Source organism: Sesamum indicum, linkage group LG10 (assembly GCF_026168435.1).
Source record: "Sesamum indicum cultivar Baizhima isolate 11 linkage group LG10, ASM2616843v1, whole genome shotgun sequence".
NCBI lineage: Eukaryota > Viridiplantae > Streptophyta > Magnoliopsida > Lamiales > Pedaliaceae > Sesamum > Sesamum indicum.
In genome coordinates this window covers 3,801,113-3,821,072 of record NC_142666.1, presented here as the reverse complement: position 1 = coordinate 3,821,072, position 19,960 = coordinate 3,801,113, and the positions used below count along the sequence as shown (strand labels likewise).

At 33.0% G+C, this 19,960-nt stretch overlaps 1 protein-coding gene across 2 annotated transcripts; it reads left to right on the top strand.

Moving 5' to 3' along the window:
* The first annotated feature begins 3,770 nt into the window (after positions 1-3,770).
* LOC105172430 (protein SEMI-ROLLED LEAF 2) lies at positions 3,771-16,580 on the top strand. Of its 2 annotated transcripts, none has more exons than XM_011093848.3 (20): positions 3,771-3,901; positions 4,637-4,776; positions 7,405-7,479; positions 7,585-7,700; positions 8,015-8,129; positions 8,553-8,681; positions 8,901-8,948; positions 9,286-9,488; positions 9,631-9,827; positions 10,470-10,753; positions 10,825-10,974; positions 11,494-11,877; positions 11,958-12,107; positions 12,402-12,480; positions 12,560-12,684; positions 13,063-13,254; positions 13,359-13,499; positions 13,665-13,808; positions 14,032-14,238; positions 16,195-16,580. In XM_011093848.3, the coding sequence occupies exons 2-20, from the start codon at positions 4,642-4,644 to the stop codon at positions 16,306-16,308; spliced, it is 2,988 nt and encodes a 995-aa protein (XP_011092150.1). In that variant the 5' UTR covers positions 3,771-3,901; positions 4,637-4,641; the 3' UTR covers positions 16,309-16,580. The 2 variants fall into 2 exon arrangements, with proteins under 2 accessions (XP_011092150.1, XP_020552904.1); XM_020697245.2 differs by lacking the exon at positions 3,771-3,901 and adding an exon at positions 3,909-4,117.
* Positions 16,581-19,960: the final 3,380 nt, after the last annotated feature.

Genomic DNA, 19,960 nt, shown 5'->3' with positions numbered 1-19,960 from the left:
GATTTTTTTTGTCAGAAAAACATCATGTGTTGTGCATATGTAAAAAATATCACATCACATAACCCTCGAACATTACATGTGCACTGCAAGTTATGTTTTTTCGACAAAAAACTTGGTTAAAAATAGTTATAAATGACAAAGTGTATTATAAAGTTGAGATGGTAAGTTGACGTAAAAAAAGGTTTAGATGCCAAAGTGTAAAAACGATCATAATTTGGATGGCAAAATATAATTAACCCATATTATATTTTGATATTTATAAATCAACTAACATATAATTATTAGAACATTCAGTACATAATATATCTATAATTCTAACAAGAATTAATACGACAATTTAGATTATCTATCATTGAAATTATTTTTGCCATGGATTTTTTTAGCCATTACAAATATTAGCCACACTTAAAAAATCACGACCAATGCCCATTATGTGGTTGTGATTAATGACTATTTAGTTTTAGGATTAATCATACTTAGATCACTTTCGAAAATACAACTTTTTCAAAAGGACTTCCAAAATTACTCTTACATCCCCTTCGAAAATTCAGTATTTACACCTAACCTCTTTAATTAGGGTTTGAATAAAAAATAATAACGTCCGCAGAGTTACACAAAATTTTAAATTCACCCCTCATTTAAATTCCCATATAACAATTTTATACTTATAAAGAAAAATGTAATGATATTAAACTCACTTTATATATATAAATATTACATTTATCCTTCTATAAGAATAAAATTTTACTTGAGAATATTAAATAATGGACAAAATTAAAAATTTATATTTTTTGTTAACGTTAGTAGTTTTCATCCAAACCTTAACGAAATGTGGTCAAGTGAAAATAGAAAATCTTCAGTAGAAGCGAAAGTGTAATTTTAAAACTTATTTGGGCAAATATAGTTTCACATTTTCGAAGAAAGTGTAAGTATAATTAACTCTTATTTCTAACCATGACAGTTAGCTGCCATTCAGTATTGAATTTCTTCTCATATATATATATATATATATTTCCCTATCACTGTCAGAATGTTATGGTTTATGTCCTAATAAAATGACAAATAATTCGAAACACATCATTACAATAAATCACAATAAATGTCCAACTTCAAAGTTAGGTCGACGGTACTTCCTTCAGATCTATTAAGTTTTTGTGTTGAGGAGTAAGAGAGAGAAGAGAAAATGACGTTACAACAACATTGTGGTGTGCATAATTTGTAAAAATAGAAAAATTGCATGACAAGAAAATAGAACGTAGTATATATATATATATACATATAATTGATGTAATAATTAAATTAAAGTAATTTAGATTGTATTGATGTCCCGTTATACGAGTTATTGTCCGCTCCAACTCTGTATTGATCATACGATTTTGTCTTGAAAATGCGCATTATTAGGGAGAAGAGGTCTTGAGGGCTTATAAGCCACTCAAGTTTGCAGTTAATGTGGAACGCTTGCCTGTAATAAAACTATTTTTTCAAGTTTTACAGTATTGAGCAAGGGTCAATTTTTTTAGAAAAATGTCTAAATAGAATAAAATATCAGGGGATAAATGTAAATAAAGAGAAATAAGGGATACTTTTGTAAATTTGACAAATATAAGGAAGTTTGAAACTTGTCACTTTCTGGACATAATGCTACTGAAGGTACAACAAAAAAGGGTTTGAAATTATAACAAGTACAAGGGGAAGTTAAAATAATTTAAGAATATTTAGATCAAAACCTCAAGTTTTTATTATAAATGCATTTATTGGATTTAATTTTATATTTATGAGTACAAATCTCTCTTTGAAAAATAAACTTGGGCAATTGATTTTTTTTTTGTTTAATGGGATTTGATCTTCAATAACATAAATTGAAGAACATAATTTTTTATTTGATAAATTCAAAGATAAAATTTTTTTGGGCATTTGATATTTTTTTTAAAAAAAAATTGATTTGATCTTCAATGACATAAATTCTAGGGTTTTTGAACTTAATTTTCGAATTAAAGATTATAATTTGTTGATATTCGATACGAACACTTTGATTTTCGCTTTATTTGATGAAGTGACATGATTTAATTGGCTTTTTCATAATTTTATTTTTTTAATTTTAAGATGAGATTTTAAAATTATCAAATTATTAATAATTTTTACTATATTTTGTTGGGAAATTATAATTTAAGTTGCTTTAAATATCTAAATACTATATATGTTAATATTTGATTTATCCATCAATAAATACTTTATTTATATTATTTCACGTATAAATTTAATTTGGTTTGCCAGTCTCATAATTGATTTTAAGTTAACCGATTACGAGAGTATCAATTTTGAAAATTGGTTTTCGAGTAAGTGATTATTCCATATGAGTTCGTATTTTCATAATTGATTATATAAATGCAGATCGTAACTAAATTTTAAAACAAAAAAAAATTATTTTTAAGTTTAATCAACAAATTAAAAAGATTTTTAATGAATACAAATACTTATAGTGTGATTAAAAGCTATAGCTAAGCTTGTTTAAAATAACTTATAAGTTCTTACATTTTATAAAATATTTTAAAAATTAAAAAATATTTAATCTTATTTTAAAGATAAGCTCTCAAAGTATTTCGACAAAATAAGACGTTCGAGTATTAAACATAATAAACTATTCAATAATAATGACTGAAAAACCATTGTACAATTATAATTTTAGATTATATAATAGATAAATTTAGCTATAGGGAATAAACGTCAATTACATGAAGGGTAAAAGTGAAATTTTTAGCAATTTAATTCAGGCATAACATTTTATTTTACAATTTTATAAGCTCATATTATTATTTTTTTTTTTTTTGCCAAATAATTTTCAAGAGTTTATAAGCTCTCAAACATCTTATAATATGCTTTCAGGAGCTATAAGCTCGGCAAACACTCTCTTAACGAAAAATAATTATACCCACTACAAAAAAACTATATTTGCACTCAATAGGAAAATAGTAGTTTTGGTCCCATAAGTTACGATAATTTCACTTTTAGTACCATTAATTAGGAAATTAACACTTTTAGTCTTACAACTTAAAAAAATTAGCACTTTTGATCCTCATCCACTTTTTTGTCTATAATTCAACGGTATAAGTTACGTGCCTAGTACGTGGCTATTATATATTTTTGGTTGGAGGAAAAATTGACCTTTCTTCCAACAATAGCATATGAATACTCTATTTGACTTACTTGATTCACTTATGGAAGACATGATATTTTATATTGCTTCTACTTGGATTCCATTTTACAAAAATGTGGGAAGGATAAGATTCAATTTTTGTAAGAGGGAAGAGAAATCCCCCTTTCTTTGTTCTAATTTCCTCCGAGATTTGTTTTTTTCCCTCAAAAGTGGTCTCAAACTAGAAAACATGCCAATTTTTCCTCTAGTCAAATTATTTAATAGCCACGTGTTGGGGAATGTGGTCTATATTATTTAATTATAGATTAAAAAATAGATGGGGACCAAAAGTATTAATTTTTATAACATTAATAATGGGATCAAAAGTGACAGATCTAACTTATGGGACAAAAATACTGTTTCTCTCACTCAATACATAGATTTTATCTGATCAATTGTAGGACCAAACGGGCACTAAATTATTTTGTGGATGGAACAACAAATGTTAGATGCATTAGATGTAATTATGGAAAGTTGAGGGGTGTTTTTGTATTTAAAGAAAAGTTGGAGAGTGATCTCTGCAACAAGAACAAAAGAGCAAAAGGGAAAAAGAGGAAAGAAGAATGGTAAAAGGAAAAGAGAGAGAGAGAGAGAGAGGGAGAGAGAGAGAGATGGGCCAAAAGAATGGCTTTGGACTTCCCAAGTTTCCTGACAGACAGAGACAAAAGCAAGACCATTTAGACACTGTGTAAAGAGTCTGACAATCACGTGATCTTTCTCTCTCTCTCTCTCTCCTTCTTTCTCTCTCTCCCTCTCCCTCCCTCCTTGTTTGATTTTTGTCCTTCGCTCACAACTTAACTATTATTACTTGTACGCCGACGCATCTTCTCTTCCACACTCACAATTATGCGGATGTGTAGAGTTTGAATACTGTGGGATTTATTCGAAAGTCCCAGAAAATTTCAAGCGCGTTTTTGTTGGGAGGTCTGTTTTCGGCTTCCTAGATCTGCGTGTGTTATCGAAGTTGGTTGTTTCTGTAGGATTTCTTGGTTTCAGGCCCCATTTCAGCGTTCTGAGCGAGTTTCTCTTTCTGGGCTGTGTAGATTTTGCTCTGTTTTGTTTCTGATAATGGGTCTTTTGTGTTTGTTGTTATGTCTCTTCCTAAAGTTGGAAGATTTGTTCCTTTCTGAAGAACAAATGATGTTTGGAATTCCTTTTCATATTTGGTGTTAAAGTTCATATTGTCTGTGATTTTATTTGTATCGTTTTGTCTTCTATCTTTCAGGCTTTTCCTCTTGCATCTTGTGGGCGTATGATGGTCTCTATGTGCTTACTACGATTTGGTTTTAACTTTGGTTATGCTATGTGGTTCTACATTATATATTTGTGTGAAATTACGCAATGTACATTGTGTATGAGGGTTCATGAAGGAGTATCAGTAATTTGATTGTAAGAAGAGGTGGGAGATCATGGATGCTTGACCTTGTTTGTTGTTGTTATTAGGTAAAATGGGTGTCATTTCCCGAAAGATATTCCCAGCATGTGAGAGCATGTGTGTATGCTGCCCTGCTTTGAGGTCGCGGTCACGGCAACCCGTGAAACGTTACAAGAAATTGCTTGCTGAAATATTTCCCAAGTCGCATGTGAGTTTCCCCCCCTTTTCTGGGGAAATTTTGTGTTTTGGCATTTGCTCTGACATTGTTGGGCATGATTAGGTACTGATTCGTGTGTATTTAAAAATAGAAATGCGAACAAATTACTAATGCAGTAATGGTTATGCTAGTTTCTCATGTTGCAATTTTGTGGGACAATTTGCAAAAATAGAAATGCGACCAAATTACTAATGCAATAATGGTTATGCTAGTTTCTCATGTTCAAATTTTGTGGGACAATTTTGCGTTTTTCATCCATATGGTTTACTGCTATTTCAATTTCGTACATCTAATAACACCACTTAAAATTTCACTCAACATTGTCCTTGGTAGAGTATTCTACTTTGTATTTTGGTTCATATTTTGATTGATTTCTTCTTCTGACATCTTTACAAGTGTGGCCTTAAGGATTAGAGTTTGTGTGCTTCTTATTGGTTGTAGATTTCGGAGTCATCATAATAGTAGATTTATACCTTGAAGATAGCGTCTTTTTGGTCTGTGAGCCTACCATATTTGCACATTATCTTCTGTCAACATCTTAGTCCAGTAGTTCCTTGTGTTTTTGACTGTGAATTCTCCATACCTACTCTTATATAGAACATGCCGAAATTCTAGTAGCTATCACCATGAAGTTTTGTTTTTGTTGCGAATGCAATCTGAGTCCCCAGTTTCCTTTTGTTTCAGTTTCAACTAGGATGGCCCAAACGAACATTTAGTCGATCTAGTGAGACTGAAAATATTGCATGACTTCTGTTTTCATTAGGTCCTTCTGATGGTTCCTTGACGCTGCACAGTAGCACATGATTTTCCTGTCCAAACTAGTGGTCAAGTTAAAGATAGGAACAGACAACTGTTGAAAAAGTGGAAAGTCTAAGTGGTGATATTAGAGGGTTGGAAATCAAATTATTGTTGAAGTATAGAAATGGAAAATATAACTGCCTCCCATTCGGTCAAATACTTTAGTAGACATTTAATTGAGTTTATTTGCTTAGCCGACTTGAGCTGTTTTGCTTAGTCAGTTAGTCTGGAGAATGACATGATATTCAATATTAAGCAGATCTTTTCCAGCAGAGGCCTTTGCTTTAAAGACATTTTTTCTGCCCACTATTCCTCACCAGACTTAGTTATATGATGAAATAAATTTGGTGTGATTTAGGATGAATGAACCCTAGATTCAATGGAGCTGTTTGATGAAACTAATTATACATACTTAGGTTGGTTATGCTGTCTGCTAGGACATCAAGATTTTAGTTACTTCTCCTTTTGCTCAATGAAGTAGTTATTTTACTCTGGATGAAGCTGTTCTCTGTTTTGTATGTGAGGCATAAGGGGTTGGAGGTGGGAGATTCCATGAAAACTCAACTGTGTGCAGCACTGGTCAAACAATGTTTAATGATCATCTATATAATTCGTGGGTTTGTCAATGATGTTTGATTAATTGTATGATAATGTCAAGTCGTTCCAGTATGAATGAGATGAAGTAAATAAGTAGGTTTGTCTTTTTTTGATGAACCATCTATGTATGCTTAGTGTTCTATCTAGATACTCAACTGAAAGTAGCATTGTCTAGGAATGATAAGAATGTGGAACCTCTCTGAGAGATTGTAATATTCTAAATGATTCGTTTTGGTTCCTTCATCTGGAAGACCAAGAAAACTCGTATTCACTTTTATCTGCTATCTCTTATTTTCACCCCTTAACGGCTCTTACTATCTTTTCTTATGCCTTCTTTTTCTTTCACTATGCTCTTATCCGTGAATCTTTCTGTGTGACTACCATACAAACACACCAAATTTACAACATCCTCACTCATAAAAAAAGATTACCTTGCTTTGATGCATGCCTATCTTTGCCGCTTTGGGCAACTTCTTTGGAGCTGCATCACATGCCCTTTTTAGCTATCTTCCAACTTCCAAGTTTGATGATCTGGAAGAACAGAACCTCCAAATTTGCTATCACTGAACAGTTGTGAAATTGGTGTTAGAAGGAAACCTGGTGCAGTTGAGAGAAGAGGCCCTCCGATCGAGACATAATAATTATAATTTATATAATAGATAATAACAATTATCTATGACGGAGTTGTCTTGTAAGACCCAATGTGAATGATTGTGGAGCAGGAACAGAAACTGATAATTAGGAGCCAAAAATTTAGGAAAAAATTAAAGAAATTTAAAAGAATGGAAAAGTTGTAGAGAGGAAGTTGTAGTTGGGTAAATCAATATGATTTTTAAGTAAATAATTTGTTTTTATGAATTGAACCAATTTATTTGCTACAATTTTTCCCTTTAAAATTTCATAAATAGCAAGGACACCACCACCATAACATACACACCTCTAGCGAAGTCAAACACCTTATCCACATTCTTTTATTTTCTTTTATATGTATCCCACCCGAGTATGAACTGTATCCATAGAGCATCAGACATTACACAGAGTCATGCTTTTTTCGGTATCTATGCATCATTGCATATGGGCGTCATAGTTTTTTCATATAATGCAATTCCACAAAGTTGAGAGTACTACTTCATCCCAAGTTTTATCACCCACCCTTCTTAAATGTTCATCTACCGTGATTCCAATGTAAATGAATTATGTAATGTTTTTCCCCTTAAAATGCAGGATGGCCAGTCAAATGAAAGAAAAATTGTAAAGCTGTGTGAATATGCTTCCAAAAACCCTTTACGGATTCCAAAGGTGAGGTGGTTTTGGGTATGCATACTAATCAAAGAAAGATCGTTGAATATGTTTCCAGGGTGCACGTAATGAGGTTTTTTTTGGTTGCCATATTTACTTTATTAGATTGCTAAATATCTTGAAGAAAGGTGTTACAAAGAATTGCGAAGTGGCAACATCAGATTCGTCAGTATTGTTGCGGAAACTTACAACAAATTACTTTGCATTTGTAAGGAGCAAATGTAAGTTGTTATTTCAAAAAATATTTTTGCTTGAGTTATGGGGTAATCTTTGCTTAAACAACTACTGTTTTCATGGACATTAACATGCAAATGCAATTGCTCATTTGCCACAGTTTCTTGAAGGTTTTTAATTGCACTATGAATTCAACTTCTTGTTATCTTTGTTAATATCTTAATATTGAGTGAAAATATTCATGCTAGTTACCATGATTTCAGAGATGTTTGCAGGACTGACCTCAAAGTGGAATTCAAGAAACCTTTTTAAGTTTCATTTTGGCAAAATTTATTATTACCACGTCTCTCCATGCTTGCAGGGCCTATTTTTCTTTTAATTTGTTGAATATGGTTATTGAACTGCTGGATGACTCTAAGCAAGATGCTCTCCTGATTATTGGATGCGATACATTGACTACATTTATTTACTGTCAGGTGATTAATACTTACTTAGTTGGGATATTTTTGTATATGGTCGTCTATATTCTGTGGCACACTGTCTCACTATGCTTTGATAACTGAGGTACTGTGTGGTCGCAATACAAAGTCATGAGATAACTGCATTCTTGATTATATTGCAGGAAAAAGTCTTTCATTGCACAACTTAAAACTGTAGCTATTTTGTTTATGCATGTTTGGAGGAGTTAGTGTCGCGGTAATAAAGGTGTATAATTACTGAGGAAGTGCTTCATTTTTTTCCCTTTCACAGTAGAAATAAAAGGTTAGATGGGAAGGAGAGGTGAGCAGGAAAGAGGAGAACAGGAATTAATGAGTTGCTTAGTGTGTTTTCATCTAGTTTCTGTAAGCATGGTAACTGAATCTGCTCCTGTCTTATTCTTATTTATCTATTGCCTACAGATGGATGGAACTTATACACGCAATATTGAAAACTTTGTTGACAAAGTTTGCATGTTGGCACGTAAGACTGAAGATGAGCATCAGAAACGTGGTTTAAGAGCATCGAGCTTGCGGTGCCTTTCAGCCATGGTAATTAGATCGCTGTGTATTTTCAATATATATTGCTCATGCCATCTATTCAATTCACAGTTTAATTCTCTTGCTAATGCATTCTCTTAATATTCACAGCATGTTACTCTATCAGCTTAGTTTTTTAAAGATCTTTTGTTTGCATTTTGGCATTAATTCAACCATCACTATAGCTTTGTCCACGACATAATTAATTGTGTTTGGTCCCTGTATCTGCAGGTGTGGTTCATGGCAGAGTTCTCGCATATATTTGCTGATTTTGAGAAGGTTTGTCTTTCTGATACTCTGCTCAGCTGACAGCTTTTGATTGATCTAACATTGTATCTTCCAGATTTTGAGCTGAAGTGTATATCTCTTGTTTCATAGTTGACCTTGGATTTGCTGTTGTAATCCCAGGACTTCAAGCTTCATTTGATTCATTTTCACTTCATCTGATTAAGAGTTATGGAAGGAACCAAAACTTGTTTAAATGAACTTTATGGGATACCTATTGCAGATTGTTCATGCTACCAAAACTTGTTTAAATGCACTTTATGCGTTACCTATTGCAGATGGTGCATGCTACCAAAATTTGTTAATTAACTTTATGTGTTACCTATTGCAGATCGTGCATGCTACTCTTGATAACTATGAGATGGAGTCACAAAATGAGGAAGACGAAGAAAGAAGGGAGGCACATCATAATTGGGTGGATGAAGTAGCAAGATGTGAAGGAAGGGGCACTCCTGGTGTGGGTGGTGAGTTTAGCCCTAGCCACATGATCATAAGATTACGGCCAGAAAAGAAAGATCCTTCTCTTCTCACGAGGTTGGAGTTGTTCAGTTTTATTTATGTAAAAAGTAAAATTTCCTCAAATAATAATTGCAGACTGCTGCTAAATTAGTTGACCAGTGCCGTTCACCACTTGCACTTTGTTGTTAATCTCTCTCTTTAACATCACTGACTTCAGAGACGAGATTGAGACACCAAAAGTATGGGCTCAAATATGCATCCAAAGGATGGTTGACCTTGCCAAGGAGAGTACAACTATGCGACGAGTATTGGACCCAATGTTTGTTTATTTTGACACAGGAAGACACTGGGTTCCTCAGCATGGCCTGGCCCCTCTTGTTCTGTCTGATATGCAATCCTTTGTGGAAAACCCAGGTGATTAGCCATGCGGCCCCTACCCTTGATCTGCATTTTGATTACTTTAGCTTTTGTCTATGCTAAGTTTTTAATATTTAGATTCTGGTGACTGCATCTTCCGTCTCTGCTGTTAAGACGTATGACGGACTTAAGTTAATGTGAATCCAACAACATCTCTATCTTTATTTTCGGAGTCTTTGTTAAACATTATTACTTTTAGAGGAAATGCATCTCAGATACATCCATTAGTATGTATCAGAAGATCAACGTGGGACCTCGAGAACAAATGATTGTTTACCCCTTCAGATCAATTTATGTAAAGAACTTTCTTTTACAGAATATACCATTCTTGCTATGAAGCCCATGTTGATATCGTTGTACGAACATGTAAGGTGAAAACTCAATTATCATGAGATGATTATCAAGAATTGTGACAATTACACCAGCTTACATGAGTAATATGCCATGCTAATTTCTGGAAGTTATAGTTCCTTGAGAAGAGTAGGATAACTTTTATAGTCAGAAAATTCTCCTATGAGTTCTCAATTGTGTTGCCAATTTTAATATTATTTGAACATAAAACTTGCAAATGGTTGTTTAATTCAAAATTTTGGGTTCTGATGCTGGAGAGTTTGACATAGACATTTCATCTGATTATAGGATATCAGCAATTGATTTTAGCTGGTGTTGTTCGACATTTGGACCACAAGAATGTTGTACATGATGCCGAGATGAAATGTCACATCGTCCAAACTGCTAGCTATTTGGCCCGGCAAGTTAGGTTAGAAGCCGTGATTTCTGATATGGGGTTTGTCAGTGACCTCTTCAGACACTTGCGCAAAAGCTTTCAGGCTACAGCTGAACCAGTTGGAGAGCAAGAGCTGAATATGAATGCTGCACTGCAGACTTCCATTGAAACTTGTCTGTTGGAAACTGTTAGAGGGGTAATGAGTGACATAAGTTGAAATATTTGACTTTGTCTTCTCGCTACTGATTGAGTTTTTGTTATTCTCAGATTGTTGATGTGCGGCCGCTGTTTGATATGATGGCGATTACACTGGAGAAACTTTCTCCGATAAGAGTTGTTGCTAGGGCTGCACTTGCCTCACTTATAATTCTTGCTCATGTGATATCCTTGGCATCTATATCTTTCCACTCTCAGCAGGTGAGAAGGCCTAATAATGTAACTGCAAATGCTACTACCTTTTGGTCTCTGTGCTTGTGGATGTGGAGAAGGGAACATTTTTATACGCGCTCTTGTCTGTTTTCTGTGTATCTGTGCGCACAGCTCACTTTTTCATTTTCTGGCTTGGACTAGTAAGAATTACTATGCTTATGCTGACGAGAGATGTCCCAGCTAATCTTTGACTTTTGAAAGTATGTGAGTAGTATGACTGCAACCAATTATTTCTAGATTTTGCATTTCATCTGCTAAATAATCCGCATTTTATGGCTCTTGCTGTGCAGTGCATCAAATTTTAGTGACTTTGGCTATGTTTCCATCAGTTTAACACCCATCATATATCTATGACATAATAATTAAAATTTTGATGAGTACTTTGCTGACTTCACAACCTGGAGACTAAAATAAGAAATGCTGTTAGCCTGTTATAATTTTGGTACTTTTATCTTGGTCCTCTTGGACTAGTTTGATACTCATTTTCATTCTCATTCTCATTCTCAGGTGTTTCCTGAGGCTCTTTTCATTCAACTCTTGAAAGTGATGTTGCATTCTGATGTTGATTTACGTGTTGGAGGGCACCAAATATTCTGTGTTCTTCTAATTCCAAGTTCCGCTCACGCAAGAAACGATGTTTTCAACAATCCGAGGAGGGGACATTCCAAAAGCACATCCACATTTTCCTCAATTACAGCTCTGCTTGAGAAGCTTCGTCTAGAAATATATGGAACCAAGGTGAAGCAGGAAAGTGAAAAGGATGACTATCAGCAGCTGAACAAAGGCAAGGAAGAGAGAAAGCATGGGACCTCCCACAAAAATTCTCCTAATATGCATATAATAAGCTCCATTGTTGACAGGACCGGTGGACCAGCCAACTTGACTGAGACTGTAGGGATACTTACCTGGTCAAAGTTTCTTTGTTATATCTTATCACCTACTTACATGAATTGTCTTCTGAACTGATGCAGGAACAGTATTTTTTACGATGCAACGAAGACCAAATAGCACAGTTGCTGTCTGCTTTATGGATACAAGTCAATCTTTCTGATAATCTTCCTGCTAATCTTGAAGCTATAGCTCATTCATTCTGTTTAGCACTTATTTCTTCGCGCCTTAAGGTAAAAATTCGGATACATGGATTTCTTTTTTTTTGTTTTGTTGTCCAAACTGTCAATTATTTACCAGACACATTAAGAATGTTGGATCCTACTTGGGATTGATCTCTAATGTTTAAACGGTTGGTTGTTTCAAACTAATATCTTCAGTGTTTGTTCTTATTTGATTGCTAAATATTTCTGGTCACATCTCTTTAGTTATACTATCCTGCTGTATTTTCTAGGGATATTTTCTGATGCTGGTGGTTTTAAAAATTTATTGCTGACCTGTGATCACTCATTTTTGCTTTGTTGTAGAACTCCAATAACAACCTAGTACTCAGATTCTTTCAGCTTCCCCTATCAATAAGAAAGATGTCTTTAGACTCCAATACTGGTACGGGGAGTCCATCGATTAACTTATCTGTGTGAAAGCAGTAAACTTCTACGCTTGACATATTGTTGTGTGATCACAGGGTCCTTACCTCCAGTGTACCAGAGATCACTTCTTGTATTATCTACAGCTATGTTGGCATTTGCGGCGAAGCTATATCATATTGCTGAGACTTATAATTTGCATAACTTGTTACTCGAGTCTGATGTAAGTAGTAGGCTGCTTATGCTTTCACTTTTTAGACTTATCTTTTGCTTTTAACTGGAATGAAATTGGTATTTGAGAGTGACATTTATTGTTTTGGGTTTATGATCCTTAATTCAAATGCATTCTGATCATGGTTCTATATGCAAACAACTAAACATACTAAACGGTCTCTTAGCCGCGTTGCAGGGTAAATCATTCTTTATCTAGCTGGTTTGCACTTATTCATACAAGCTGCCAATGCCCAATGGCTTGATAAATTCCATTAGTTTGCCCAACTTGTCACTTAATTGATCTTCTTTTGTCAACCATTTTTTCGTACTGTATTGCTCCAACCTATTTAGCATTTCTTAAACTAATTCTGGATGCTTATTAATTTAGGTGGATCCATATCTTGGCATCAGTGACAACTTTCAGGTTTATGTAAAATCTCAATCTGAAGTGAAAGATTATGGCTCGGTTTCTGATAATGAAGAAGCTTTGTCAACTCTCCTTGAGCTGCGGGAAAAGGCTTATGAATCTGACAAAATCGTATTTTCCATCTTTGTTGAGAGTTTGTCTTCCATTACAAAGGTACTTTGTTTTTCTAGTACCTGTTCTTTGAGAAGAAAAAGGCTTGTTATTACTTTATGTATTTAAATTTGAAGGATCTCATGTGAAAGTTTTGCTTCTTTAAGTTTGAGGCGGACGAGATTGCCAAGCAACTATCAGAAGAATTTTTACCCGATGAAGCTTTCATGTTCGGCCCACAATCAATACTTGACATGGATCACATCCAAAAAGCTGCACACTCCAAGGAAACACAATCATTTGATGGCGTATGTTGTCTGGACCTTGAACTGTCTCAGACCCTTAGTAGCTTGAATATAAGTGTTTGAGATTGAACTTCCAGCCAAGCTTAGGACAACTGACACTTGTCACTTCCTATCCTACATCTCCTGTGATGGCAAAACATGCTTGACATAATTTATCTCTTGATTCAGGAATTTTCTGCAAATTCTCTGGTTGAAGATGATGCTATGAGTATATCATCAGTTGCTGATATATCTCGCTTCATCCCGAAGGTGCCCGCATCTCCATCTCCTTCGATGTCCCATATTGTCAGTATTGGACAGCTTCTAGAATCGGTAATGCCCTCCTTGTTCTCGTTCTGTTATTGTGTCCTGCTGCATTCTTGCCAGAACGACGCCAAACATATACAAACAAAAGAATACTTAATGTTACGTCATGTCCCGTGAGTAAAATTATATAACCAAATCTAGTTGAAATCCATAAAGAAGAAAGAGTAAAACTAAGCATAAAAATATATATCTCTATCAATGCTTAAATTTTAAAGCAAATCGGTTTCAGGCACTTGAGGTCGCTGGTCAAGTAGCTGGATCATCTATCTCCACTTCACCACTCCCGTACAGCACCATGACAAATCAGTGTGAAGCCTTTGGTACAGACACGAGAAAAAAGCTTTCTAATTGGTTGACCTCTGATAACCACTCGATACAAGCCAATGATATGTCCCCTCCACCTCTGCGTTCAACTGGGGGATCATCAATTGACAAGGTAATCTAATGATTATTACTCATCCTATTCAGCTTTTGGGGTCCTAGGTTGGATATAAACACTGATAACGAGTTCTATTCTTGTCAATGGTAGTCTTTATGGGTGTGGGACCTGTGGGTATACTCGTTCAACCTGACCCACAAGTATCTGCCTGAAGAGGACCGCATTAAATCCTTGAATAATTGGCAGTTTAATTATATTAGAATCCGGCACTGGGTCAGGGGCAGTGATTAAAATCCATCCCACCCACAACCCAACTGCGTCATAATCAGGTTATATATATACGTATACTATATATATAGGGTTAAACACACTTTGCCCCCAGAATTATGCTTGAGGTAGCATTTACTCCCCAAAAAACTAAGAAATGTGCCACTTATCCTCCGAGAACTAAATATTTGATAATATTGCCCTCATACTATATGGATATACATATTTGTAGTTCAAAAGATTCTCATTAATTTGTTAGAAAAAAATGAATTAATATATTTATCATATTTTTTTGAAGAAAACATATTTTAAGAACTGATATGTAATTACTCATTTTTATTTTAAAAATTAATTAGTTAAAAACTTAATTTTGTTATCAAATTTAAAAAATCTTTTACATGAAAGTTTTGTGTATTTATTGTACTAATTCATTACTTTTCTTTGAGTCTTTAAAATGTAATAATAAGTCGAAATTTTTTTAACTTATTAATTGTGTTTTACTTTATTGTAATTGAAATATATTTTTTTCAAATTAAAGAAAATTTTAATTGAATTAAAAAATGCAAAATGTTTAAAAAAGAACTCTTTTGCAAATATGTATATATATATATATTGATATAAAGGTCCATATTGTCAAACATTTGATTCTAGGGGAGAAACGTTACATTTGTTAGTTTAGTGCTACTTGAGGTATATAGTTCAGGGGAGCAAAGTGTATTTAACCCTTATATATATTTTTTTCATATAAACATGAAAGTTTAGCTCTGTTACTGACGCCCACTTACTTTATCTCCCTTTCGATTTTTGTTGTGTAGTCGAGTTGCAACATAAATTTGGCTCTTTTACTTGTCACCAAATGTTTGAATTTGCAACTTCAAATAATTAATTGCATTCATTTTCTTGAGGAGCAAATGTAGGATCACCCTAAGGCCTCCTTTATTTTGAGTTATTAGGCTTTAATTTTTTGTTTACGGTGTTTTTTCAATACCCAAAGCCTGTCGCTGTATATGATTATGGCTTGATGAAATCAAGCTCACAACTTTAGTATTATAGTATCACACGGGCCCACCATATGGTGATTAAAATGAACTACCAATTTTTTGTCATCAAATATTCCAAGCAATTTACCTTATTGTCCTTATTTATGCATAAAATAACCAATTGACCAACTAACGAAAGTTAGACCTTTTGACAAAAGAGACACAACCCTCTCAAGGTTTTTGTTCTTGAAGAAGAGACAACAATGGCGTCTGAGCTCAATTTTTATGAAGATGAATGTTTGTCGTAAGGGAAAATAATATAAAATGTATTATTTATTTTTATATAATATATCATTTTTAGCTTTTTTGATAAAATATTATATACTTAACAGTCTTGATTTTTATGTAGCATATAATATTAACTTTTATTTATGTATATAGATATATTATGTTTTAATACAATAAAATACTAAAATTGAAAATATTAAAGTAATCCACCATTCAATCTCAATTTATAGTCAAAAGTAAACAATATATTACTTATATCTATTATTTTATCAATACTAGTAAACATAAAATAGAGCCATTTAATATAATCACTTCTAACTCGATCCCAATAATTATCCTAACATTATCTATATCACTTAAATCCCATCACATCAAGTAGATGAGGCCTAACTATCCGATCTTGACCATGCACACCCTAGTAGTACTGTTCCGACTTAGTTTTCCCGACACTTGGACCTTGACAGCATCTTTTTTACAGGCAACATGCAGTGAAGCAGCTATAGGAGCCGTTCCATCGTCAAACTCCTGGCTAGCTCTCAGATTGCCCCCGGCCAGCCCTTTTGACAACTTCCTCAGAGCAGCTCGTGGTTAAAGGTGCACTTGCTTCTGGAAATTCCAACTGATTCAAGTGTTGACTATCCGTTACTCTTGTTTTTTCTTTTCTACTGTTAACTATGCTTTAGATTGTTAGGGCAGTATTAGGAAAATGTGCAGTACCAATCTTAGTTTGGATGTACTATTGTAACGAATGTCTGTTTGTATCCTTGAACAGTTGTCTGTTTTGCCTTGTAGAATCAGGTAGATGATCTCTGTATCCTCTGTAATATAATCACTCTGTGTAATTTGCAACTGTTTCAGACCGCATGATGCTATCTTGCCTTTGTGTGTGTGGAAAGCGGACGGGTATGAGCATTCTGGGTAGGTTATCTTATGTGAAAATGTTGAAGTAGTGCGTTAAGTTTTTGTTTCTGTGGAGCTATTTGGATCTTGCAGAAAACCTGTGAAACTACCACAAGGACCCGTCAAGTAGAATTGTGCCTGTGCTTTGTGTTGTTCAACATCTTGTTAGTCGATTTACAATTAATGTATTGTTGTCAAGAACTGAAGCTTAATTATATGCAATTAATGCAGAAGTTAGGATAAAGATTTAGCTATAGCTTGAATTCCTACTTACACCCTTATTACAGTTCAACTTTACAACTAGGCTGCAAAAATTGTTGGTAGTTGTGAAATTGTTGGCTGAAACAACTATTGTTTTAGTGTTTGAAAATGTAAAATTTAGGGGTGCAACGGGCGGGTTTGAGTGGATTTGGGACCCGTCATGCCAATTTCAGGAAGGACCCGGACCCGTCCTGCCCTAGTTTTTGTAAGACTTGCCCCGCCTTGCCATGGTACAAAACTTGCTTGGATGGGTCTAACTTGATATATTTAGTTATTTTTATTTGTTTATGGCTTGATTTAAATATTTAAGTCTAAAAAATAAATTTTCAAGTATAAAAGAAAGTATTCATAATATAACAATACAAAAAAATTACGTCAACTATACATTATTAACTTCTTCATCTCCTCCTTGTTATGTATTGGGGTATAATTTTTTAATTTATCAATTGTTGAACAAATATATAACAATAAATAAATAAAATTTTATAATTTTTTGTTAGTGTTTATTTTAACAAGATAAAGTAACAGGGAAGTAAGCTTAATATAACAAGCTAAGTCATGATACAACAGGACGGCTACGTTATACAGGTGGCTGACACATAAAGACGTCATAGTAAAAAATCTCTAGATAACTCCAAGAAGCCTCACTAGAATTGACCCTTTAGTCAGCAAGTAACTGCATCCTTATATATCCGAGCAGATTGGGCAATGCTTGGTTAAAATGTCATATTTTTGTCTAGATAAATTCAAATTCCATGATTCTGTCTTTTTACAAAGCTAAAATGCATAGTTATCTAGTGGCCCCAGATATTTCGCAACTAACTCTACGAGCTTGCTCTACGGACCCTACAAATTGAGGCACGATGCAGTCTTTTAGGTAACATAAGCTATCGCACTCAAACTCTCAAAACTCCCTTGATTTCAACTATTTTCTAGCATATTTTCATACTAATTTCATCACTTTCACACTATTTTTAGTTATTATTCTCACTTTGATTCAAATTTTTATTTTATTACTTTAGTAAATCGTTACCGATTTAAATATCAGAGTACTAACCTATGTTTTGCAAGGCTAGTCTTTCAACAATCTTAGAATTTTTGTGAAAGTTCTTTGACCATTGTGGTGCTGCTAAAATTCGGTACACATTAATTTTTATGTATATTTTTATACTAATGAGGGGATAAATATAAATTTATAGACATATATATGAAGTGAGGTTACCATTATTACATTTTTTCACTTATTAATAGAAAATTATTTCATAAAAATATTAAATGAAGGATAAAATTAAAATTTACGTAATTTTTTTGCGAACATCTATATTTTTTGTCAAATACTAATAAAAGGGAGTCAGGTGTAAACGATAAATTATTGAAGGAGGTTGTAAGCATAATTTTGAAACTTTTTAAAAAAAATATAATTTTATATTTTTAAAGAAAGTCTAAATATAATTATCCCTTAGTTTTATGATTAATCATTTTTTGTTTTAGTTATTATGTCCATTATAAACATGGGAAGTAAATTTCAACTGTGTACAATATGTCTTCACAAGATACAATTAATCTATGAACTGGAATTCAGGTACAATTTCCATTAGTCAACAATGAGTTGCTAATGGGGCCATTGAAAGAGTGTGTGTAATAATTTTTATTTTCATATTAGGAATAAATTGTAAAGAAAGTTGAAATAGTTTAAAAACAAAAGCTATTAAAAATTATTATTTTTAATTTATTTTCAACAAAATTATTATTTTCAGTTTATTCAGCTTTTCGGATAATTTTACCCTTATGCAACTTTTGAAAGGCAGTTTAGGCAGTTTTAGTCCATATGCACTCATAGGGGTAAAATTGTCCGAAAATCTACCAGAGGACTAAAAGTAAGCAATTTCGTAAGTTATTGGACCTTAACAAAAATAGACATAATTATCGAACTAAAATTAAAATTAGGCATACTTAACGGACTAAAATTAAAATTAAGCATACTTAACGGACTAAAATAATAAGTTTACCCTTCATTTCACTTGACAATAGCTATGTTTGAAAGTTTCTTAAAATATCTTTTTGTTGCGGTTTTGTAGCTGGCACATTTACTTATGTCAAGTTTACTTTCTTTATGTTTATAGGTATTATTGAATTTTTTTTATTTTTGAAAACATGTTTATAAGTAATTTTGAATAGAAAATAAATCACTATAAATTACTATTAGTAAGGAAATGAATTTCTCACAGTAACTTATTGTGACAAACTTGTTATTGTAAATAAATTTAAAATATTATTCATTTTGAGTTTTAGTGAGGACAATTTATTCTCATAATAAGTATTTATAACGAAAATACGATTGTAAATCACACTTTTAGTAACAAATATGTTTTTTTTTTTGTAACGATATCATAAGCTTTTGTGAGGACACAATTGTTACTAGAACTACACAATTGTAAGGAATCAGTGTTTGTTACAAATACATTTGTGACGACAAACTCAAGTTCGTTACAAGAACTTCTAGCGTCGGGCTTTCCAGCACAAACTTAGTAAAGACACATTTTCGTCACTAGAGAAGTATTGACGAAGAAAATTGGACGTACAGTAACGAATTTTTTCCTTATGAGATGTAAAATTTCTTGTAGTGATTCTTTCCCTCTCCCTCCCCCTTTCACTTCATTTTTCGTCTCACTCGCACCAAATGAACCCTAAATTTACTGATATTAATAGAAAAACTAAATGAAAATTGATATATATTCTCGATTAATTTATTACGTACTTATTGTAGTCAAATAATTTTTTTCAAACTAAACTATCCTTATAACGGTGAAAATATACATCCTCATATGCAATAATGTGTGAAGGCATATAAAGATAATTTGGTTATAAAAAGATTTATTTGACCTACACTGAGTCAGTAATAAATTTATGGAGGGTAAATATAATTTTTTTTTAATTTTTTTATTAATATCAACAAATTCAGTAAATTTTAACTAACGAAAAAATCAATTTATTAAACAAAAGCAATTAGATATAATTTTTTAAATTAAAAAAAAATATTTATAATTACATCGAAACTCAAAAAATGAGAGTATAATTACACC